General features: G+C 42.8%; 1 protein-coding gene across 1 annotated transcript in view; it reads right to left on the reverse strand.

Moving 5' to 3' along the window:
- Nucleotides 1-349: 349 nt before the first annotated feature.
- The window catches only part of mettl24 (methyltransferase like 24), a 49,705-nt gene continuing 23,801 nt past the window's right edge, over nt 350-26,253 (reverse strand). The window contains exons 3-5 of the mRNA XM_083790309.1: nt 23,339-23,448; nt 15,148-15,379; nt 350-668 (exon numbers count right to left, since the gene is read on the reverse strand). Of these exons, the coding sequence (XP_083646435.1) occupies nt 351-668; nt 15,148-15,379; nt 23,339-23,448 (660 nt within the window). The 3' untranslated portion in view covers nt 350. The remainder of the gene's footprint in view (nt 669-15,147; nt 15,380-23,338; nt 23,449-26,253) is intronic.

Genomic DNA, 26,253 nt, shown 5'->3' on the forward strand with positions numbered 1-26,253 from the left:
GAAAGAGGCATTGAGCTGAATTAATTTGGCTAGTAAGGGGGGTTATCAGTCCACATGCCGGCTGGAGGACACGTGTTTGGGCAGTCCAGCCAGGCTGTGGGCCAACCCTAGATAAGTCCACGATGACAGATATGGCTGAGCCCTAGCCAGCAACATGGCCGCTATGAGCAGCACATAAACACTTTGGATGGAGGAACTCTGCCCCTCTCCATAGTCATTACAGACCGAAAGAGAGAGAGTCGGGGAACTGAGCTTTGCTGAAATGTCGCACTTAACACATGCTCATGATTCATTGCCAGGTGCCAGCACAAAGCACGCCAAGTTAGTCTGAGCTGTAAGCGGTGCATCCATCAGGGCTTCCACTGTGTGTTCACCCAGCCCAAGGTGTAGACGCTGCTGGCGTTGAGTACGTTCTTATGCAGGAAGAGGCGGGGCTTGGCCGGGTCGCTGTGAGAGCAGAACAGGCGGAAGTTGGCGCGCTCCAGCTCCCGGAGGAGGCTGAACCAGTAGCGCACCACGGACGGCTCGTCGCCCGCCACCTCGAAGCCGGCCCAGTGGAGGTGCACCTCGAGGAGCAGCTGACCCACCGAGTCCAACACGCCTTCTAAAAGTAGGTTCTCCAGAATCTTCCACTCTGCACTCTCCATGTCTGCCTTCAATACGTCCACCTGACGTGGAAAGACAAAAGAAAAAAAGTTTGTTTATTTATTTATAGCTGAACACTGCATTGTAATGTGTGTGTGTGTGTGTGTGGCTTTGTAAGAAAAATGCACTCCTAGAAACTTTACATCGCTATTATTGTTAGTGAGACTGGTAATGGGTTGAGAAACAGGACTGACAATGCTGTGGTAGGGCGTTCTAGGGCTGAGCAGAACAGTGTTTATTTTGGCAGCAAGTTCTGATTTAGTCTTTTGACTGAGTAACACCATTTAGTTTTAGTCCTATTTTTGTCATCTGAAATTGTTTAGTCTGAGTCTAGTCTTAGTCGACTAAATATCAAAATCTTAGTCTTTAGTAGACACAATTAACACTGGAGCAGAGCAAACATTTTATGATATAAACATCAGTACCATCCTGGAGTCATGTTCTATTGAAGTGACTCATGATTATTCATGGTCAGAGTTGAATGCACACCCCGAGGATTGGGGTCCTTAAGACCATGACTCTGTGACCTTTGTGTGTTTATTATGCACATCATTGTGCATGTATTTATTCCTCCGGGTTCAACAATTATTATAACAAAGTAATTACGCCAATGAATTATTTAGCATTTCCTCTCCGCTGGCTCAATTTCCAACAGCCCATTTCAGTGGTGATGGCAGGCTGGAAGGTGGATATATTTAGCCGAGTATAAGATTTTGCCAAAAATAATCTCTGGATATTGTTTACTGCTCCACGTTAAACGCTTAAGATGTTTGCATTGCACAGTTCTTTAGGGGCCTGGGAATTAATTGGAAGCAGTGCTGTCTTTGTGCTAAATGTAGAACATTATCTGGCTCCGTTTCAACACAAGGCTCCGTAGCCTCTCCAACCTGGCAACGAAGAAGGCACTAAAAGATTCCACTGCATCTCATGTCTTCAGTGACGCTACACAGCCTACAGAAAACCCACCACTCATTAGTGGAGCTGAACAAGTCTCATAAACTCTGATAAAAAGCACTCCCGAAAGAACTAGAGTAGACCAAATGATGTCCTTTCTGTCCTGCTCATCCCTCGCTCCTGTTAGGCTTATACATACAATTGTAAGTATACATACAATTGTATGTATAAGTACAGAACAAAGAAAGTTTGTTTTTGTCATCTTTGTTGAAGAGTCTGAGCAATTATGTTTTAGTTTATTTTATGCCATTGTTATTTTTTTGTTGGCTAAGACTAGATAGTTTAAGTAGCCTAGGCAGGCCTAAAGTTCAATGGATTGTTCAAAGACTGAGCTTAAATCAGAATTTGCTACTAAAAGTAAGACTAAGTTGCTAAGTCTTACTAGAATTACTAAAATTACTAGGTTAGGTTTCTGGTTTAGGTTTAGGTTTATTCTAAGTGGGGAACAAAGAACATTTTTTGCATGGTGGGGAACATAGAACCTGGGGAACATAGGTACGCTCCCTTTGAAAATAGCCAATATACATTTGAAACCTTGAAACGGGACACAATGCATAGTGAGTACTTTAACTTTTTGCACTTTAAGTACATTTTGATGTCAATACTTTTCTACTTTTACTACACATTTTACAGTACATTTTGAACTGACTTTAATAACAGAGTACTTCTATATTGCAGTATTGGTACTTTTACTTAAGTAAAAAATGTGAATACTTCATCCACCACTGGCCATATGAGCCAACAAGGATGGTGTTCTGTTATTTTTTTAGGTTGTTTATGGGTGTTATACACTTTTTAAATAATTTTGGACCATGAAAAAGCACCATCTTTCAGTCAAACAGATGTAGCAGATGTAGTCTGCTGTTTTGGGGAAAGTACGACTCCTATCCTATGTCACCACAATATCAATTCTCCCAGTGTAGCAAATACCAGCATCTATGCTTAACCATATGTCACTATGGTGGAGTACTTTAATAGTTACTATAAGGTTAGACATGTTATGTCGGTAAAGTGGAAGTCGTTTGTGATATATTGGGGGTGGCATTCGTAGAAATAATACTTTTTTCACTGACAAACTAAATAAAGAAATAGACATTTAAATGTGGCCATGATGACTAAGACAAAATTTACATCAACAAAATGTCATCAACAAATACAAACTACACTAAAATGTTATGGAGGGACTAGAAGGAAAGAGATAATTTTATGTTTGGTTGCGCTCGGGTGTTGCACTCAGGCTATATGACACCATCAAGGTCTGCCAAAATGCATCTTACTGTCGAATGATGTGTCATATGATGTTAAGTCGTCTAAAACTAGACTAAAACTAAAACATTTAGATGTCTAAAATATGAGTAAAACAAACTTAAATTAAATTTTATTCAAAAGACTGACTAAATCAAAATTTGCTGTCAAAAAAATCAACACTGCTCTTTGCTCAATGTGTCCTCTGATGAAACATCCACGGTAATTATTGCTATAAGGCAGTCTGGAGATTAGGGAAAACTACTTCGCCAGTTTAATGAATTCATTTGGAGCCACTCTTGCAGAAAACGTTGTCGAGGCTACTATAAACAACAAACAACATATTTGTTGATTTGAGAAGTTAGCTCTCAATGAATGTTTTGACACAGCCTTTTTAATTGGCCTGAAATTAGTTTATTTTATGGTGGACTAATCTTATAGCAATTAGCATTTGCTTCTAATAAATTGGAATCCGTTGCTCCACATTAGTAGGGACCTTGCCAAGAGTTTGTTGTCTCCACCAAGCTGAAGAGAGTGTTTTGCACTCGATGCCAAACTTTGCACACACACTCCCTGTATGCCAACATGAACCTCTGCCCCAAATTTTCCAGAACGGCCTGTTATAGCGCCACCAGGAGGCCGACATTTGTAAAACACATTTCTTCCTCCATATTTTGTCCAAAAATCCTGCAAATCGTTACACAGTATCTCTATAGAGCGTCGCAGTCCCTCCCCCTTTCAGAACGGCGAGTGGCCCAGGAAATGAAATGCAATGCATTCTGACCATAGGATTTTCTTTAAGTAGCCTATTTATTTAAAGACGGTTACGCCGCGGACAAAGCCAACTCGGATCGTGACAAATCATGACAATGAACACAATATTTTGGGCCAATCAAATCATTAGAAAGAAGAAAATAAAGGCAGGAGACAACACTATTTGTTTTGTTTTTCTTCTTATAAATTATTTGATCGGCCCAAAACATTGTGTTCATTGTCATGATTTGTCACGATCCGAGTTGGCTTTGTCCGCGGCGTAACTGCGACGCTCTATAGTCATGTGCTCAAGACAGATCTGTCCGATATTACATATTCCATCCTGATTGGCTAATTGGCTTTTAAAATTTGCAGGATTGGCCCGTTTTGAACAAAAAGCCTCAAATCATGAATGCAGCATGCAATTTACGTGAAATCTTTCACAGACGTTCCTACCATGCTGAGGAATATATCCCACCCTTTTCACATTGGCCTGTTATAGCGCCACCAACAGGTGGAGTTTTGACCCCACTGCTGTCTGTGCCGTGCCTGTAGTGGCATTTGTGGAGTTCCTGTAAGTAATTTGTTTGTCTCAGTTTAAAAGTGAGCTAATTGGTTACAAGTAGTATTCTGACTGGTAGCAGTAGCACCTTGTGCTGTTGGTAAAACCTAAAAAAGAAAAACGAAATATTACAAAAACGTGTTTGTCACGATCCCTTTAAAGGTTTGTTCCTAGATTTGGCGCATGGCGCATTTTACTGTCCTCAACATAGCCAAACTGCATTGGCCACACCTCCAGGTCTTAAGTTAAGACATAAGACCTGGCAATTAAGATGCGCAGAATTTTGGCCCTCAGTGTAGCTGTAATTTAATTTTACAAGTGGAAAATTAACACAGAGGAATTTACTCCGTTATCGACTGCATTTGTCAGTGCTGTTGTCATGATTGATTTGATTCACTGTCCAGTATTCCTATCTGTAACTGAGATGTGATTGCTTGCTGAAAAGGTCATGGTGACAGGCCTTAGCTTGTGGAGACGACGCAATCTGGCGAGAGAGAATTCATAAATGATGCAGGATAAACAAGTGAAATTGGATGTGAGGAAACAAAAGAATGGACAGACAATACTGGAACAGGAACATTATAAAACTCAAAGCCGATAAATTGTCTTTTGGGGTTTCTCTCTCCTGATTGGATCAAATTGATATTGTGACCTGAAAAATGTATTTTCTGTTTACTAAGGAATTGGAGGGAGATGTTTGAACACTTTGTATCAATGATTACTATCAGAATATAGACTAACTTTTTAACAACCCCCCACCCACCCACCCACACACACACACACACACACACACACAAACACCTCTCAGGTCATCACTTGTCACACCTCTCAGGCTTGTGGTGGACATTTTTGTCTTTTTTTTTTTTTGCCACGCACATACAAATGAGTGGACAATAATATTCCGATAAACACACAGAGTAGTCCTGAATGACCATAGCAGGTCTGTAACTCAGTGTTCAAATGGAACCAAATTCCATCTATGGACATTGGACAAGACCTCTTGTCTGCCACGGACACATTTGTCCGTGTACAGACATAATGATGACCCCCTGCTCTGAGGGTGCAAAAGCGGATCCAAAATGGACCTCTTTTTACACCCCGAGTTAAATAAACACTGTGTGTGACTCATTTCTAGGTTGTTTAACGTGCCAGTAATAATGTCTCAACCTTTTGTGTGGACTCATCAGTTCATGGGTAGTTTACCACAACAGAAAAGCAGGGTGCTTGCTCTTCTAGCACACTGTGTACCCTCATTAAAAGCTCATTATGGATACGTGTGCATCGCTCTGCATTTCAAACAGGTGAGGTGACAAAATGTGTGTGCGGGCCTGTGGGGACTCACACAGACACACACAAACACACAGACACAGCCTCAATTTACAATTTACAATTTAGGCATTTAGCAGACGCTCTTAATCCAGAGCGATTTACATTAAGCAAGAACAAAAAAGCATGGGAATACATCACATAAAACATTACAAACGTAAGCTAAGAAAGTAACAGTGGAATATCTATATAATGAAACTATACATGTAAACTATACATCTATACTACTATGCTATACATATGTACTATGACGTGCTATGACTACATACAATGCAATTATAGTGCTGTCTACATAACATGCTATGAGTCTGTATGATATGATATGATATAGTACTTTATTGTCAGTTCACACTGAAATTTGTCTTGCGACACAGCAGCCAAGTATGCAGAAACACATAACAAAACACAAACAGGACAATTTACATACATAAAGACATGAGCAATATCCACCGCTTAGATTATCCTGTGGCTACTACATCTCCTGATTAAGCCTCAAGGTCGATTGGTAGACAAAGGACCTCTTTAGTCTGACCTTATTGTATGCTGGTACACCATATCTCCTTCCTGAAGGTAGCAACCTATATTCTCCATACAACACATGCTTAGTATTAGAGGTGATATTCCTTGCTAACCTTAGGATGCTGTTATCATATGTGGATGTATAAAGTTTCTGAAGTTGTTGTCCAACAATCTTTGAACAAATGTTCAGTTGTTGCAGCAGTTGTGACTTTAGGGCTGCAGACAGTGAAAAAGTGAAAAACAAAAGAAGAATCCGTCTACTAGCACCGAAGGATCTTAGACGGCGAAGGAAGTAGATTCTTTGCTTTGTTTTCTTACACACTGAATCAATATGATCTTTCCATGACAAAAGATGGTCTATTACTACTCCTAGGTATTTGTACGAACATACCTGGTTGATCGGTTCACCATGAATAGTAATGGGGGATCTGTGTATCTCTGGTGGTGTACCAAAAACAATCTCTTCTGTCTTTTTTGTGTTAATGATGAGAGCGTTGTTATCACTCCATTCAACCACCTTATTACTTGCGCAAGCAGAGCGCGCAAGTAATCGGTTCGCCCGGTCTCCTTCGTCGTGACAGCTGTTCCGCCATTCGAGGCTTACGCAGAAAAACATCAAATCTGTGCCTGTATTGCTGGACCAATGATGACGAAATGACCGTATTTCTTACGTCATCATGTAGAGCTAGTCATACGTATACTATATACATAATCACTAAAAAATAAAATAGCAAATTGTGCCTGATCTGCTGGGACCAGAGTACGTGGTGTGTATGTGTATGACTAGCTCTAAATGATGACGTAAGAAATATGGTCATTTCGTCATCATTGGTCCAGCAAAACAGGCACAGATTTGATGTTTTTCTGCGTAAGCCTCAAATGGCGGAACAGCTGTCACGGTTTTTGGCGCAAAGTAACCACAGAATACCGCTAATCAACTTACAACTACACACTTTATACAGTATAGAGTATATATGTATACATATATAGTATATGCCTATATACTATATATATACTATATATATTTCTTACGTCATCATTTAGAGCTAGTCATACGTATACTATATACATAATCAGTAAAAAATAAAATAGCAAATTGTGCCTGATCTGCTGGGACCAGAGTATGTGGTGTGTATGTGTATGACTAGCTCTAAATGATGACGTAAGAAATATGGTCATTTCGTCATCATTGGTCCAGCAAAACAGGCACAGATTTGATGTTTTTCTGCGTAAGCCTCAAATGGCGGAACAGCTGTCACGGTTTTTGGCGCAAAGTAACCACAGAATACCGCTAATCAACTTACAACTACACACTTTATACAGTATAGAGTATAGAGTATATATGTATACATATATAGTATATGCCTATATACTATATATATACTATATATATTTCTTACGTCATCATTTAGAGCTAGTCATACGTATACTATATACATAATCAGTAAAAAATAAAATAGCAAATTGTGCCTGATCTGCTGGGACCAGAGTACGTGGTGTGTATGTGTATGACTAGCTCTAAATGATGACGTAAGAAATATGGTCATTTCGTCATCATTGGTCCAGCAACACAGGCACAGATTTGATGTTTTTCTGCGTAAGCCTCAAATGGCGGAACAGCTGTCACGGTTTTTGGCGCAAAGTAACCACAGAATACCGCTAATCAACTTACAACTACACACTTTATACAGTATAGAGTATAGAGTATATATGTATACATATATAGTATATGCCTATATACTATATATATACTATATATATTTCTTACGTCATCATTTAGAGCTAGTCATACGTATACTATATACATAATCAGTAAAAAATAAAATAGCAAATTGTGCCTGATCTGCTGGGACCAGAGTACGTGGTGTGTATGTGTATGACTAGCTCTAAATGATGACGTAAGAAATATGGTCATTTCGTCATCATTGGTCCAGCAACACAGGCACAGATTTGATGTTTTTCTGCGTAAGCCTCAAATAGCGGAACAGCTGTCACGGTTTTTGGCGCAAAGTAACCACAGTATACCGCTAATCAACTTACAACTACACACTTTATACAGTATAGAGTATAGAGTATATATGTATACATATATAGTATATGCCTATATACTATATATATATACTATATATATTTCTTACGTCATCATTTAGAGCTAGTCATACGTAGGCCTATACTATATACATAATCAGTAAAAAATAAAATAGCAAATTGTGCCTGATCTGCTGGGACCAAAGTACGTGGTGTGTATATGTATGACTAGCTCTAAATGATGACGTAAGAAATATGGTCATTTCGTCATCATTGGTCCAGCAACACAGGCACAGATTTGATGTTTTTCTGCGTAAGCCTCAAATGGCGGAACAGCTGTCACGGTTTTTGGCGCAAAGTAACCACAGTATACCGCTAATCAACTTACAACTACACACTTTATACAGTATAGAGTATATATGTATACATATATAGTATATGCCTATATACTATATATATATACTATATATATTTCTTACGTCATCATTTAGAGCTAGTCATACGTATACTATATACATAATCAGTAAAAAATAAAATAGCAAATTGTGCCTGATCTGCTGGGACCAGAGTACGTGGTGTGTATATGTATGACTAGCTCTAAATGATGACGTAAGAAATATGGTCATTTCGTCATCATTGGTCCAGCAACACAGGCACAGATTTGATGTTTTTCTGCGTAAGCCTCAAATGGCGGAACAGCTGTCACGGTTTTTGGCGCAAAGTAACCACAGTATACCGCTAATCAACTTACAACTACACACTTTATACAGTATAGAGTATAGAGTATATATGTATACATATATAGTATATGCCTATATACTATATATATTTCTTACGTCATCATTTAGAGCTAGTCATACGTATACTATATACATAATCAGTAAAAAATAAAATAGCAAATTGTGCCTGATCTGCTGGGACCAGAGTACGTGGTGTGTATGTGTATGACTAGAAAAACTAAAAAGGGATCCAGAATATATCTAACGATAAAACTGTATTTCTTATATAGATAGAAACTTGAATCATACTTAATAATACTAGATGTTTATATGTATAAAGTAGGTAGCAAATAGTTACATCTAAACATTAATCATTTCAAACGTTCCTTCACAGAGATACTGAGATTTGACAGTTTACAGCGGTCGAAAGGACTTGCGCGCTCTGCTTGCGCACTAGTTGGCCATTTATGGCCTACTAGTGTGCAACAAGCAAGTATGCACTCGACAGAGTGCAGTTCTAGTTTACTCTGTGTTGGTGCAGTCCAGGATCACTGGAACTATCTAGGAGAGAAATCAAAACTGTATCATCTGAGTATTTTAGAATGTATTGGTCTGGTGTGTCAGTGCGACATTCAGACAGGCATTCCTCAATACGACAGCTGTCAGTATAAAGGGTGAAGAGTACAGCTGAGCTCACACAACCCTGGGGAGCACCAACATTAGTAGTTAATGCTGATGAGAGGGTTGTGTTCACTTTCACCCTCTGTACTCTGTTAGTAAGAAAAGAAGCATACCAGTGAATTAAGTATGGATTCAGTTCCAACTGTACCATTTTTGACACTAGTATATCCGACTGTATTGTGTTGAAAGCTGAAGAAAAGTCTAAGAATAGCACTCTCGCATGATTCTTATTTGACTTATCTAGGTGTTTTGTAATTAAGTGGACCAGTGTGACAACCGCATCCTCTGTACCGCAACCCTTTTTGTAGGCAAACTGACTGGGGTCGAATTTGTCTTTGGTTATACTGACAAGATGTTGTAACAGTATTCTTTCAAGTGATTTCATAATCACTGAAGTGAGAGCTATGGGTCTGTAATCCTTATGTTCTTTTGGACATTGGATTTTGGGTAGTGGTTTTATGTGTGAGGTTTTCCAAGACAGGGGAATTGTGTGTGTGTCTACAGAGGTTTGGAATATTGGTTGCCACACTGGAGCCAGCTCAGATGCAAAGTGTTTGAGGAGAAAAGCACTGCATTCATCTGGCCCATTAGCTTTCCTTGTGTTAGTACACTGAAACACTTTCCTTACATCCTCTTCAGAGATGGTAATTCTGTCTGAGGGGGCAGGTGTTACAGCCTTCAGTATTTCAGTGCACTTTGAGGAATTGTCCAATGATTCAAATCTGGCGAAAAAGGTGTTTAGGTCATTGGAAAAGACAAGTTCATTTTCGGTCACAATAGGTTTCGTTGAGGTTGACATTCCTGTCATAGATTTCATAGTATCCCATGCCTTTTTGTGATCGTTGGCATTAAACGCATCCTCCAGACGCTGTCTATGTGCCAATTTTGCCTGCCTCATTTTCGTTTTTAACTTTTTATCTGCCAATTTAAGTGCACCAAAATCTTTGTTTATGAAAGCTGTTTTCCTTTCATTTATTACATTTTTTATATCTTTTGTCACATATGATTTGTTGTTTGGATAGATTTTTATCTCCTTTGTGGGAACAACCAGCTGTACACAAAAATTAATATAATCGTTTGTAACTGTGGTGATTTCATCTAATGAACCATCTCTGAACGTGTCCCAATCAGTCCAGTCCAGGCATGCTGCAAGTTGTTCCTTGTTGTCATCTGTCCATGTCCTGACTACCTTCTTCTCTGGCTTCCCTCTTTTTAATTTGGATTTATAGACTGGGGTCATGCACACAACATTGTGGTCAGAGGTCTCTATCGGTGGCCCAATCTTGGCTACATATGCATTCGGAATGTTCACATAGCACTTGTCCAAAATATTATTTTTCCTTGTCGCATCCTTGACGTATTGTTCAAATCCCGGCAGCACAGTGTCCAGATAACACTGGTTTAAGTCTCCAAGCACGACTGCTGGTGCGTCCGGGTACTGCAGTTGGAGCTCATGCACACAGTCAGCAATGGTCTTTGCTGCTTGTGCAGCTCTTCCTGGCCCTTTTGGGGGCACATAAACAACAAACAGCAGAACGCATCCAAATTCGCGGGGTAGGTAGAAAGGTCTTAACGTCATGCCCAGGATCTCTACATTGGGATCGTCGCATATCCTCACTTTTATTGAGTAGGATCGACACCAGAGATCATTAATGTACACGCATACACCGCCGTATCCGCCTCCTCCACCTCTGTCTAGGCGCACCAGAGTGAATCCGGGGACTTCATACAGTGAGTCTGGTTTGGATGGCTTTAACCAGCTTTCAGTGAAACAAAACAGTGATGCCTCACGAAAATCGTTACAGTACCTTGCATATGTCCGTATCGTGCCGATTTTGTGGTGTAAGGACCGCACGTTGGCCAGAACGATAGAGGGGAGCGGGGGGCGCTTGAATCTCCTCCGTAGTCGATTCCGTATACCGCCCTTTCTTCCTCGTTTCCTTTTCCTTCTGTGTCGGATCAACACCTCGGGGATGTTGTTCAACACTGACAAACAGACGTGGTTGTTGTTGTCCGTTGTGCGAGGCTGCGGCCGTAGTGACAGCAGCACATCTCGGCTGTACACACAGGCGAGTCTGGGCGCCGCCCCACGCCAGTTGTTTGTGTTGTCGAATTGTTGAGTCTGAAGTTCGACTGACAGGCATCTTCCACAGGAGTGTATAATCCACAGAATTAGCAGAGCGATTTCTAAGGCCCTTATCTTCCACATCCTTATACACATAACGACTGACATTACGTAGGCACACGGACAAACATTAAACATTAAGGCATACAAGGCACGCTGGGTCGCAGTGCAGCCGCTGAGCAGCACACCGGAAGCCCAAAAAAGTTGGCGTTGGCTGATCTGAGTGCGCGGGAGGGTTTGTAGGGTTCGATCATACTTGCAAGATATGGGGGAGCCATACCTTTGGTTGTTTTGTATTCTGTGCGGGCAGCGACCGGGAGCCAGTGGATTACACGTCTAATATACGACTAAATGGCCGTCTAAAACCAGACTATAAATGGCGCAAAAGAGCGCGCAGCTGGGGTTTAACAGAGTGCTCGTTCATGAATCGATTCAGACCAAGGCCCCAGTGAGGCTCTCCAACGTTGAGGCGCTTGGCCCTAGTGGTAAGAGGAGGGACTGAAGGCGGACCCGTGGATTCATGACAATGAAACCCCGTGCAGCTGGGCTTTAACATTGAGCTGGTTGGCAAATGCGGAAGTAGACGACGCGCTCAGGCGAGTTAGCACTTCCGCCAAAGAAAATAAAAGAAGATGAAGAAGTAGAGCATCCTTCCGGGTCCTTCAAACACCAATGAGCAGCTTCCGTTGAAATGAATAGTGGCGGTGGGGCTGTCAGCCCTCTAGTTTATATATAACTATGGTTTTGGAATTTGGACATTTTCACCCGACAGCTACGCTTCACTCTTGTCATACATATCTCTCTGATGACATGCATTGCAGACCAACTCTTAAGTAGTTTGTACTACATGAGCAACCAGGAGAGGAGAAGTGAACGAACTGAAGCCTCTGAGTGTGGTCTTGCTAATGGCGTGAAGGCATCAACATGTCTCTCATGGGCAATCTGCTCACGAGGCTGATTGAAATTTGCACTGATTAAAAACTCTTGCTTGCGTAGAGGGAAAATCTATGACTAAATTGCGCTTAGTCATGAAAATGAGTCTTGCGTCAAAAAGTGAAAATAAATGTGTTTCGATTAATCCTTCTCCAGCAGATTGATGTTCCGTGTGACTGTGTGCAACGGTGTGCTAAAACACTGACATTAATCTCTGTCGTTCTTAAGGCCGGGGCCAAATCCAAACAGCCGCCATCGAAGCGGATGAGTGAGCGTTGTTGGCGAATGAGAGACGAAAGGGGCGTGGTGCAGTTGGTGAGATATGAGTTGAACGAGATGAACATCCTGCCAAACTTTATACCCTATACCAACGTCACAGCCCAGCATAATGATGGATACGAGAGAGTCTGTGGTGTAACAAACCGTTTGTTCTTGAGTCTAGACAGACAGAGCTTAAGCTTCACAGAATCTCATCTGACCTTGAATTCGCCGTCCCTGTTCAAGTGGACACAGACATGTCCACTTGATCCATAACTGCTCATTAGTACTGTGCATGTGTCAGGGTGTTTGTTGGCATGTGTGTGTGATTGATCTCGTATGCAGATCAACATCTGATGAGGTGAAACACATTCCCAGGGGGGGGGGGGGGGGGTTGTGGAAGCAATCCTCAACATGATAATGTCTACAAGGAACAAAAGCTTCACTATCACTATCTTCTCACCTGGAGCTAGAAATGAGACGGTGGATGAATGGATGGTGAAGTGTTGGAAGGAAAAGAGGGCTCTTATTGCAGCATGTGATTGTTTTAAAGGTGGTTATCAGTGGTGGAAAACGTACTCAAATGTTTTACCTAAGTTAAAGGATAAATACTGCAATGTAGATGTGCATCCGTTACAAAGTAGAAGTCCCGTATTAACAATGTACTCAAGTAAAAGTACAAAAGTATCGGCATCAAAATGTACTTAAAGTACTAAAAGTAAAAGAACTCATACTGCAGAATGTCCCATTTGACAAGTTCAAAATGTGTACAAAATCTTTTGAAAATAGACTATATACAAGCTTGTAGATTGGCTAATTTCAAATGGCCGAAATGTTTATCGGGTTGAAGTGGTTAATGTATGTTTTCGAGTCAAATGTTAAATCTCCAAAGTAACTAGTAACTAAAGTTTTCAAATAAATGTATTGGAGTATAAGTATACATTTTGGCTCTGAGATGTAGGAGTAGAGTAGTATTGGAAATTGGAAATACTATATATAATAAGTAAAGTACAAATACCTGAAAATTGTACTTGAGTACAGTACTTGAGTAAATGTACTGTACTATAATGTACTATGCATGGAAAGAAAATAACTTTCATCATGTCTCATGGGGCTTTCTTTAGCATAAATGGCAGAGTGTCACACGCTGGTATGATGTATTGTCCTTTGTGCAGAGATGAGCTGCTGAAGAAGGCAGCTGTACAGTGGAAAAAACTTGCAGTTGGGATACTCCACTATGTTACATGATATGAATGTGCCTTATGTAGCAGTGATGACTTCATCCTATTGCGTCGCTTCGCGGGTGTTGTGTGGGGGGCATCCTTTTGTCCGACAACTCATAGGCCCGACGGGGCAATGCTCTGAGGTGCGCTGCGGGTCGGGAGAGGGTTGCGGTTAGGTTTAGGTGTCTGCCCCGGGGGAGGTTAGGGTTAGGGTGAGGGAGGAGGTAGGTTGTCGTTCGGACCAATGATCCGTCGGATGAAAGTAGGCTACTGCACTCGTGTTGTGTTACATTGGCTCACATGCCAGTGCCATCTACATCTTCCTAATCTCTAAGTCTGTTGTGATTGGGAGACTGTAGACAGGGAGTGCGGCTCCTCAGCTGCAGCCCTTTAGTAATCGGGTGGAGCCCTATTTAAGCTCTGCTCTGCACTTCAGTTTTTGTCAGATCCTCAAGTAACTTGCTGTGCTCTTGTCCTGGACTTTGCCTCTTCAGTAGCAGCCTACGCCTAGGCCTCAAGTTTTGCCTGCTTTTGCATTTTTGTATTTTTGTTGTGCTCTGGGCTGGTAATAAATCTTTGTGTTTTTTAACTTTGAACTTGCCTCTGTGTTTGAGTCTGCATTTGGGTTCACCTAGACTTTCATACCTAACACGTTGTGAGCTTGTAGATCGACTATTTTTCATTACTTCTTAAACATTTGTTTTATAATTTATGGAATTTCTTTTTTCTTTGATTTCTTCATGAAACTACTGAAGAAATCATTGAATTTAGTTATTCATGATTTTCTTAGCTTTTTTTTCTGATATTTTTTTAATGTTTTGAAATATTGATTCAAACAAAATGTAGGAACCATAAAATAAAGGGACCCATAAAAGATGCTCCGTGACCATTGGGTTCCAATTGGGAAACCGTGCTGTAAGGCAAGCCACGTTTACTAAATAGCACCAATAACACCAAAAATGCTTTACATGAAACACAACAAGGCATTGTAGGAAGTACATGTTTTCTGTTTAGATACAGATGCCAGTTATGATATCCAGATGTAGTATGTTGTTCATAATATGAACAACATACTATGTTCGCATATGGGTGTGTCTGTCTGTACCTACCTATCCTTCCCTACCCATAATCCTCTCTTTTACCCTCCGTGTCCCCCCCCCCCCCCATGACCTCTACCTGTCTGTGGCCAAAGTCATTGAGGATGGTGGCCAGTTTCTTGGTGGTGGCGTGCTGCTGCTGGCGCTGGGCGGCCAGGGCAGGGTTGGGGTCCCTCCAGTCCACAGAGAGCCGATGGAGCCACATGTTGGCCTGCTGCTGGTGGGCTTGCTTCAGACTGGGGTCGAAACAGTGTACCTCGCATCCGGCCCCCGCCAGGGAACGCTCCAGGGACCGGTCGTCCACGCCCAACCTGCAAAACACACAGCACAGCACGGGCGAGGTGAGAGGGGTTTCGGCGTGGATTGGAAGGAAGGACACAGGGGGTGAGTGAATGGATTTCATTTACAACTTAGGGAGGTATAAAAGGATAAGTGCATTTCAATCGGCGGTTCTCAAACTCTTTCATGTCAAGGACCCCCAAATTAATATTTAACATTACAAAAAAAAGAAGAAAAAAAGCAGATGGCAGTCAAGTCTATGGATTTTGAGGATATTACAATGTTTGTATAGAGTATTTTAGAGAGCACTTTAGAGCGAGCCAAGTCTATGGACTTTAACTTTTGTTTAGAGCACTAATGAAGTCGTAAACGTAAATTATATCATGTTCCAGCCAATAATGACGACGTAAGACGCCATGTGGCGCCCACTTCACACAAGTGTGATCTTCTGAAAATAGAAGACCTACAAGCTCACAACTCGTCATGTGTTGTGAGCTTGTTGATCGGCTTTTTCTAAATGCCCGAAGGGATTAAAGTGATTTAGCCATTATTAACACATTTTTCCTGTGGACCCCTAGGAAACCACCTCAACCTCACTTTGAAAACCATTGATTTAAATGACAAGTCTTATTATTAAAGTGACAATTTACAACCTGATGCAGAGAGATATTATGGACTGACAGGCATGCTGCTGCTGTGTGCATTTTGTACAGCTACTTTGTGAGCATGCCTTGAAGCACATGGTTCTGAAAATTGCCCATAGCGCAGTGAACACTTATCATGACAGAATCGGTTTCTGCCGTGGAAATAAAATGGTTTCTTGTCGCTGCTATGGACTGAAATATTTTCATGGCTGACAAAGGCTCATGTTTCGCTCTCCTACTATTATCCCACTTTTTGTGGTCGTCTTTACCTCCGTTATATAAAGTACACACTTTACCCAACCTCTCTCTCTCTCTCTAATAGCTCTCCTCACCACCCTTTCCTCTTTCAGTTAAGAATCTCTCCATTCCACGTCCCCAGTGTCTTGTTTGCGTAGTGGCTGCATTCCATAATTGCGGCGGAGGCAGTGAATTTCACAGTACCACATCACAGAGATGAGCCACCCAGGGCCCTAAATGCATCCCACTAGTGGGCTCCAAGAAATGAGCTGACGTGAGCAACGATTGAGACGCAACAAGATGTCTTTTTTTTTTACCATGCTAAATATTTCAACAAGAGAGACATTTGATGGATCCCCAGTCTCCAGCTGAGGAGGGGGGGGTATTATGAAAAGCCCTGTCTGTGTGTGTGTGTGTGTGTGTGTGTGTGTGTGTGTGTGTGTGTGTGTGTGTGTGTGTGTGTGTACTAAAGAGAGCTAGAGGTAAGACTTATGAAGGTCTCACTATTGTCAGAAACTGTGTGTGTGTGTGTGTGTGTTTATGCGTGTGCACAACAGTGTGTGCATGTGCGTAATGGGGCCACAGGGAGGCTATTTTATCCTACAGCTTCTTAGGGCTCATGGGTTTTCTGAATAGGCCTGCCCTTTCTGTGAACTGTTGTGTCAACACCCAGCCAGCCTCGATCTTGAGACCTTCAAGATGGTTTAACAAACACTGGGTGGCAGGTGTCTGACCCACTGCTCAGCTTTCTTCCATTCTCAACCCGCACTTAATCCTTTTCCTGTTTATGTTTTGCGAGTCGTTGTACCAGAGAGCCCTTTTCAGCTTTTCTCCACGGCTCTCTTCTCTTCTCTTCTCTTCTCTTCTCTTCTCTTCTCTTCTCTTCTCTTCTCTTCTCTTCTCTTCTCTTCTCTTCTCTTCTCTTCTCTTCTCTTCTCTTCTCTTCTCTTCTCTTCTCTTCTCTTCTCTTCTCTTCTCTTCTCTTCTCTAAGAGCTCTTCTCTTCTCCTATTGTGCTCCCTCCTCCCTCCCTCCCCCTGTCCTTGACACACTGCTGTTGCCACTCATACTTCATTGTTCACTGTACCACCTCCTACACTTCACTGTGTGACAAATGGGACAGAATAGGCTATGTACAACCTCACAGTGCATGTGGGGTCGTTTTTGACAAAAAGACATGGCCAGATGGGGTTCATGTGGTTATTATACACTGCATGCAGTACTGTGATGACCGATGAAATGCGGTGATGCCTGCAACACACGTTTTAAACCAAATAACCATTTCTAAATTTGACAGTGGGGGCACAGAGGGGTGTGCGGTGCATTGCGGTGAGTCATACGGCGCTCCTGTGAAGTCTCTGAGCAGTTCCTTTTTGTTCTACATCACTTAAAGGAGAATTCCATACTAAAAGGCTTTCTTACCTTTCTTTGTCGTTGTTACCTCCCCACCAAAGAGGTCCAGGTGTAATTTTGTGCAAAAGCTCCTTATTGGCTATTTCCCCTACCATAAGCCCTCAATGAATTGCATTGAATTGAATGGGGCTATGGGGTGTTGTGCTAATTCACTTATTTCCATCGCTCAAAATTATATATTTTTTGTATATAGCCTCTCTTCATAATGTAAATAATATCCCAAGCGGCACACTTTACTACTTATTTCGATGGAAAGTCTTTGCACAAAAAAACACCTGGACCTCTTTGGTGGGGACGTAACAACTACAAAGAAAGGTAAGAAAGCCTTCTAGCATGGAATTCTCCTTTAAGATAAGTGATGCAGATTGAGGCTGGAGTCAGCCCGCACACAAAGGCTGCACCACTTAAACCACTGGTTCCCAAACAGTGGGTCACGCACCAATTTTTCAACAGGGCTTGACATTTTTGACATTTTTGAGTCACTTGTTCTTTGGACAAGAAAATTTCCCATTCACTTGTCACAAACGTCACTTGTCCGGAGCACCGAGCACCAGAGGGCCGTATTCTCCATTGTGCCCCTCGGGCCGTGGCCCAGTCTATTTAGAGCTGGCCCAGTCTAACTTCTGAAAAGCGGTGGAGAAAAAACAAGAAAAACAACAAAGGGAGCCTACATTGGCAGCCCTTCACCCCCAGTGCATGCACATTTCTGTTAGTAGCGAAACACAGCAAGCCATCTTTGTTTTAAACGGTCCCCCGTAAGTTGGTTTTGGTGAATACATGTTTGAATATTAGATGAAGATTCTCAGTTTACAAGTTAATATCCCTAGAATGACTGTGATCTTACATACATTTCATGTGTTTCAAATACCTGTACCGAGCCATAGATCGGTCCTATCCGAGCACGGTTGGCAGACTGACCTCGTCGGCATTTAAACTTGTAGCACTGCGTGTGCACTCACCCAATAATTAATTCCTAAGACTTGGAGTTGTTTTGGGGACTAGTTTCATATTAGATTGAAGGTCCTGGCAGAAAACAGTATTTATTTTCTTTCTTTCTTTCTCACCTTTATTTATACTCGGAATACAGTTGAGGGCAAGCCCTCATTTTCAACGTAGCTGAGGTTACAATACATAAAATACAGTCACAAGACAATACATCAAACAACATTGTATTTATTAAAATACTAAATAGGAGATCACTTTTCCACGAGCTGCACACGGACAACATTCTCTCTGGCGAGGGGCCTGGAATGGAATGCAGGACTGAACATATCAAAACTTCCTTGAGGAAGCACAGATGTATGGCGGACACAAATTAGGTGGTGTAATCAATTACCCCGCCCCAATCGCAACACACCTGTCAATTGTGTGCCTCATATGTTTGTGCTTACAAAACATTGACTGTTCCCAAAGTAAGTTTTCATATTTCCTGTCCATCTTTTCGTCGTGGAAATGTGGCGATATTTTACTTAACACACGTTTTCTGCCAGAGCCTTCAAATGGATATGAAACTAGACGACAATATCTTACTCCAAGTTTTAGCATTATTATTGGGTGAGTTTAAATGCCGTTGTTGTCAGTCTGTTAACCATGTGCGGATAGGACCGATCTATGGCTACATATTTGAAATACATGAAATAAGATCATAGACATTCTAGGGCTATTACCAATATTGAAAAGGTGATTACAATATTGTTGGCTGCTAGGAGTGTCACAGAAAAAAGAAAGTAAAATTCGAATGCACTTATGCACCAACCCCAGAAACCTTGGCCTTATTTTAGATCAGTCCATGCTTTTAGACAAACACGTTAATTCTGTATCGCGCACCTGCTTTTTTCACCTTCGTAACATTGCCAAACTAAAATCAGTTGTTTCACACCCGGAGTTAGAAACTATTATCCATGCATTTGTGTCATCACGTCTTGATTATTGTAATTCTCTGTTTACCTGTCTGTCTAAAACCGCATTAGATCGCCTACAACTGGTTCAGAATACAGCTGCTATAGGTTGCAGACCAGGTCCAGGAGATCCTGTCATATAACACCCGTCCTCGCCTCCCTACACTGGCTCCCAGTTAATTACAGAATACATTTTAAGATTCTAGTCATTACACACCGAGCCCTCCATGGCCAGGCACCTCCTTATCTCTCTGACCTGCTCCAGCCGTATGTGCCCAGCAGGTCACTGAGCTCCACATCACAGGCTTTGCTGGTTGTTCCTCAGACAAATTGAATAACCAAAGGCGATCGAGCCTTTGCAGGTTTTTCCCTGAGGCTATGGAATGAGCTCCCACGCCACCTAAGAACTGTGGATTCTGTGGACATTTTCAAAGGACTGTTGAAAACTCACCTTTTTAAACAGGCCTTTCCATAGCCGGCCTGGTTAAATGTTGATTGCTTTATTTTTACTCTACATTTTCTATTTTGTCTTACTTTATTAGTGATTTAGTTCTTGACTTGTTTTTATTGACTATTGACTTGTTTTAATTGTATTGTTGTTAAAGCACTTTGTGACTGTAATTGTAACTTTACTTACTTACTTACTTACTTACTTACTTACTTACTTGTATGGAAAGATTTATTACTTGTCCCGGACAACAGGACAAGCCTTAATGTCAAGCCCTGAATATATATTTCAAAAGTAGTAATTTTAAAACAAACAAGCAAACAAACAAATCTAAGAAATGCCATAATAGGATGGCTGAGGCTGGGGTTCAAGTGGCCAACTGAGAGTGTACAAATTGAACCAAATTGACCCTTGCAGCTTTATTATTTGTTTTTCTAAATTGTAATCCCACGATTTTATAACCCATTTCTCTCCCGGTGCCAATTGCCTGAACTCTAATCCTGGGCGCTTCTTATCACCTGACAGGGGGGGGGAGTTTCCCCCAGTAGGATGTAGCGCGTGGAGGGAACACGTTATTCAGGGGGGGAGTTTCCCCCAGTAGGACGTAGCGCGTGGAGTGAACACGTTATTCAGGGGCGAGTTTCCCCCAGTAGGACGTAGCGCGTGGAAGGAACACGTTATTCAGGGGGGGGGGTTTCCCCCAGTAGGACGTAGCGCGTGGAAGGAACACGTTATTCAGGGGGGGGGTTTCCCCCAGTAGGACGTAGCGCGTGGAAGGAACACGTTATTCAGGGGGGGGGGTTTCCCCCAGTAGGACGTAGCGCGTGGAAGGAACACGTTATTCAGGGGGGGGGGTTTCCCCCAGTAGGACGTAGCGCGTCGAGGGAACACGTTATTCAGGGGGGGGGGTTTCCCCCAGTAGGACGTAGCGTGTGGAAGGAACACGTTATTCAGGGGGGGTTTCCCCCAGTAGGACGTAGCGCGTGGAGTGAACACGTTATTCAGGGGGGAGTTTCCCCCAGTAGGACGTAGCGCGTGGAGTGAACACGTTATTCAGGGGGGGAGTTTCCCCCCAGTAGGATGTCGCGCGTGGAGTGAACACGTTATTCAGGGGGGGAGTTTCCCCCAGTAGGACGTAGCGCGTGGAAGGAACACGTTATTCAGGGGGGGGGGGGGGTGTTTCCCCAGTAGGACAGACAGTAGCGCGTTATTCCAACAGGTTCCTTTCCCCTCCATCAGGCTGACCTTGCGGCTCTCAAAGGGCCGCTAGCTAATACAGCGATATGCATTATGTATAGGACGCTGGGAACAAAAAGCATCAAGAGAGAGAGAGAGAGAGAGAGATAAGCGAGTTGCTGGTCCTCTCATGTGGAAAAACACACTGTGTGCCCCCCCCCCCCCCCCCCCCCCCCCCCCCCCCCCCCCACATGACAGTCCAATCAGAAAACATCTGCTCCTTCCTGCCTGGGCAGGACCACGCACGGCTCATTAAACAGCATGCAAATGAGACATATCAAAGTACATATCATGCACACGCACGTGGCATGCACACATATACACATACCACACATTCTTTGGTGTGTGTGTGTGTGTGTGTGTGTGTGTGTGTGTGTGTGTGTGTGTGTGTGTGTGTGTGTGTGTGTGTGTGTGTGTGTGTGTGTGTGTGTGTGTGTGTGTGTGTGTGTGTGTGTGTGTGTGTGTGTGTGTGTGTGTGTGTGTGTGTGTGTGTGTGTGTGTGTGTGTGTGTGTGTGGGGGCGCACTATATGGCTTAATGCCGTTGATATTTCCGCTTAACCCCGGCCTATTGTGGAGCAGTGGCCTGTGATTGCTGTCCTGTAACACATGGCAGAACTCTCCCAAGGAGAACATACTTGGCATACGTGTGTGTGTGTGTGTGCACGTGTTTGTATTTGGTGTACAGTATATAAGTTTCACCAACATCTGGCTGTGCGTAACTACCTTGATTTGAATACTCCTCCCCATAGCCGCCTGGATTCTAACCCGGGGAACGTGAAACCAAACATCAACCGCTCATCCACAAGGGGGTCGATCCCCTTCTGGCCAAGGGACAGATTGGGCTTCCTCTCTGAGCCGTGGACACTACTAGGGCTTCTCTGTGGTTCACTAGGCCTGCAGTGTTCTGCACGGTGGAATTATTTTACGTATTTAACGTATTAACGTATTTAATGAAAAATGGACAAGACCTTTATCGGCACTGCTGGTTTTAGTCAAACTCAGGAAGCATGCAGGCCCTTGAGGAGTTTCGTCAAACAACTTAATCTTGTCGTGTGTGCGTGCGAGTGTGCTTGTGTGCACGAGTGTGCGAACCAGGAATCTAGGAAAAGAAGGGACACATATTTCTTCGCTTTTTCAGTGAAATGTGATTGCAGTCAGTCACGTTGTGCCATTATGGCATGTCTTGTTTGGTATGGAATTTATTTTTAGATGCTTGCTTTGTTTTTCCAGATTAGCCAACTGTTATTTCAGAAGTCAGAGTCTGCGGTCGCTTATACGAGTCTATTTAATTAATTTTTATGATCTTAGCGATCAGCCCCATGGCACAAAAATGCAAATGAATAATTTTATTGGCTTGAAAAATCTGATTCCTGAGTCATATTTCAACCATGCTGCATTCAGGTCGTGCATTAATCTGTTTGCATTAATCATGTGATGAGTCATAAGGTCCTCCTTTGTGCTGGCATAAGAAATACATGGGCACACCTGTATGCATCCACAAATTATTTTTGCATTCAATATGTGCGGGCATGTGCGTGTCTGCTGCACGCTTATGTGCATATGTGTCTATCCTCCCATCACTCAGCCAGAGGAAATCAGATCCATTTTTCGTTTGACCTCTTCAATTAACCTCTTACCCCTGCTCTGAGTGGCAGAGTGCCAAGAACGGCAACAATCCCTATAGCCCCTCTCTCTCTCTACTCGACCCCTGCCCTCGCTCCCACGGTCCCATGCCATCAAGCCAGCCAGCTCACCTGTGCTGTCTCTCAGCGCAGTCACATTAATGGGCCCACTGTCTCCAACTGCCTAATCCCATTTGGCCCTGTGTACGGAAGCCCCCCCCCCCCCCCCCCCGCTATACTTTGGCAAAGCAGCGGGGCCTGGTGTGGATCCGTCCCAGAGCTGGAGATGTCGGCCGACTGAGACAGATCAGCACCCATCCAATCTTAAGGAGGTCAAGTGGCCATGGTAACCTGAGTTGATTTGACGGAGCGGAGTCCAGATTACTTGCCACTCGAGAACGGGAGAGCGAGATAAATTAGGGATCGGGTTCTGCCTGATGCTTGTGTGTGGTGGAGGGAGCGTGCGTGCGTGAGTGCGTGCGAGTGAACTCACCCCAGTGAGTAGACCCTGCAGTGCTTGCTGTCCATGTTGTGTATCAGGCTGTATTTGGGGTCCAGACAGACAGTCCACGGGCCCTCATTGGACAGGGACACACATGGAACCTGGCAGACAGACAGACAGACAAAGGGACATGCATGTTATGGGTGTCAATCATGCCGAGTACTTTTCCCCGTCTCAAATCAGAAGTCCTACACATCTGATTTGCCATACAGCTATGATGCAGTGTTTGTAGTTTTTTTTAGGAACATCATCATTTTCATCCAACATTTCTGACATTTCCATTCCATTCCCTGGTCAACCCTACTTCACTTTCCTTTCCTTGATAAATGTGCTAGTGTTTGTTAACATTCAGGACGGAAACCCCTTTTGGTGTTTTAAGCATTATGTTATACTTATAGCTATTGAAAAATAGCAGATCTACAAGCTTGTAGCGTGGCACTGAGTGCTTGTAGATCTGCTATTTTTGAAGAGCTGCTATTTTAGAAAGATCGTGAAAATGTGGCACAAATCTTTTGAATATGTGTTCTTTCAGAGCGAACGTTTTTAAATCTTTGCTTCTTGGGGGGTCCCTGGAACAACATATTTTCAGATGGGGGTCCGTGGCCAAATATAGATAATCCTGGGGGTCCTTGACATGAAAAGAAGTTGAGCACCACTGACACAGAAACATAGGCTTTTCAGAAAACTGATTTAGAAGCAATTTGTTTTTAGAAGCGGCCTCAGGTCTCAGGGGTTAATCAACTCTGGCACATACATATACAGGAATCTATACACTATTCATCATACATTCATGCTGGGGGGCTTCTCATATTCATTCATGTTTGATCCCGCTTGGGGTGACTGATGCTCTTCACGCTGTCTCGTTCACTCCGGCTCACTGGCTCTTCTTTCTTTTCTGTCACGGTGACGGAGAATGGATGGGATTGGTTTCTCCAACCTTGATACACGAGGCTCATGTTCACAGAGTGAGAGAGAGCGTGCAGGTTCCCTCACCACTCAAGGATAGTGCCAGGCAAGGCAAAGGAAGAAGACTGCCAACATCTGAATCATTGCACTGAACGGAATTCGGCCACAGACTTTGTTTCAGCATTTGTGTGAAATGCGTGCTTGTATGACCTGTATGAACCAGAGTTGTTCTGTTGTTTTTCCATGTTGGTAATTGTGTCCATCACCACTATGTAACCAAGGCAAGAGGCCGTTTTTTGTCTCTTAGTTTGCTGATTCAGCGGTGACCGAATCTAGCCTGACCAGGTCACCTGCGTACCCTCCATTCATATCTACCAGTCTGCCCTGAAGCCTGGATGGTGATAAAACTGACTAACATAAATCAAATATTGTGATGTGATATGGCTTTTGTACATGTTGACTCAAGCCTGCATTACAAGACTCATCTACTGCAGTGATACTTTCCTCACATGTTCCTGTATGTCAAAAGCACACAGTGAATTCAATCCATGTGCTGCCATTGCTGACTCTAAGGCCTCCCTCACACTGTTGCAACATGCATACAACATTTGTCTTGTGTCTTGTCCGTGTTTAATGGCAATGCATTTTCAATGGAAGTCACATGGTTTGACAAAACATTTTAGTTTGATGGCTGTGTTGTGCCCCGCATCAAACAAAAATGTTTTGTCAAACCATGTGACATCCATTGGAAAGGCATTGGGGCAGCCATTAAACACGGACAAGACACAAGACAAATGTTGTATGCATGTTGCAACAGTGTGAGTGAGGCCTAAGACTCCAACAGCAATGAATATGATCACTGTTATGTATTGTTGCAACAAATGCATCACTCCAATGTCTATTTATCCTGCCTTTACTGGCTCCTTGTTAACTACAATACAAACACACTTAAAATAATTTATAGAATTAATGTATAGAATACATTTTAAATGTAAAGCACTGTGTGTCTGTGTGAATAAGTGTGCGTGCGTGTGTGCGTGCGTGCATGTGTGTGCGTGCGTTCATGTGTGCGTGCGTGGCGGACAGTAACACAATTAGTGTAAACATTTTTCTGCACACCATTGCACGGTGTAAGTCCTTGTCCTCTCATTTTAAATAGATGGAGACTTAATTGCATTGCCTCTTCCCTTGTGCAGCATCGGCAACAGCACTGAACTGATGTGACCGCCGATGATGACTGGACTGTAAGCAGCCTTTGTTGTACGTGCATGATTAGGTCTTGATGAACAGTCCATTATTGTTTTGTTTAGGTCTGTAAGCCTAATCATAGGTGATTTTTGGTATGGGGGGGGGGGGGGGGGGGGGGGTGGCCAGCCGATTTATTCTTGAGGGGCGCTAGCCCCTCCTATATTCAGCTATAGTGTAGACAAATACTGAAGAATGGAGAATTTACGTGATGTGTCATAATTATGTGTCTGAGCAAATCGTCTATTTTCGTCCTACACAAAGAAGATTAAATCCCATTGACAGTGAGCGCCCCTCACTTCACACGGGTGTGATTATGTTTTATAATATATATTTTTACTATATATCCTTATTGTGTGTATCCCGCCCCCCAAAATGAGTTTGGTACCCCTAAAAACAAAACAAAATATAATAATATATTTTCTTTCATATATTTCCTTGCCCCCCCCTCATATTCAGCGTGCATATCGCACATGAGCCGGTTGCAGTATAGAAGAATACCAATGATTAATATAATTAGCATATTATGTGCAGCATGCTTTCCGCTGGCTTCATGTTGCACTGGTGATTTGACATGTCGTGTTACAGACCGTCTCCCCCGAGTCGGAGCTTCGCCAGGGACTGTGTCAGGCAGCATCAAGGCTACGGGTGCTGTTATCGCACACCAGCTCTCTCTCTCTCTCTCTCTGCCGTCTGTCACGGCTTATGAATGACAGCTCCCTTCAACGGTCTCATCTTTATCCCTCACAGGCATG

Source organism: Protomyctophum parallelum, assembly GCF_964188405.1.
Source record: "Protomyctophum parallelum genome assembly, chromosome: 19".
Taxonomy (NCBI): domain Eukaryota; kingdom Metazoa; phylum Chordata; class Actinopteri; order Myctophiformes; family Myctophidae; genus Protomyctophum; species Protomyctophum parallelum.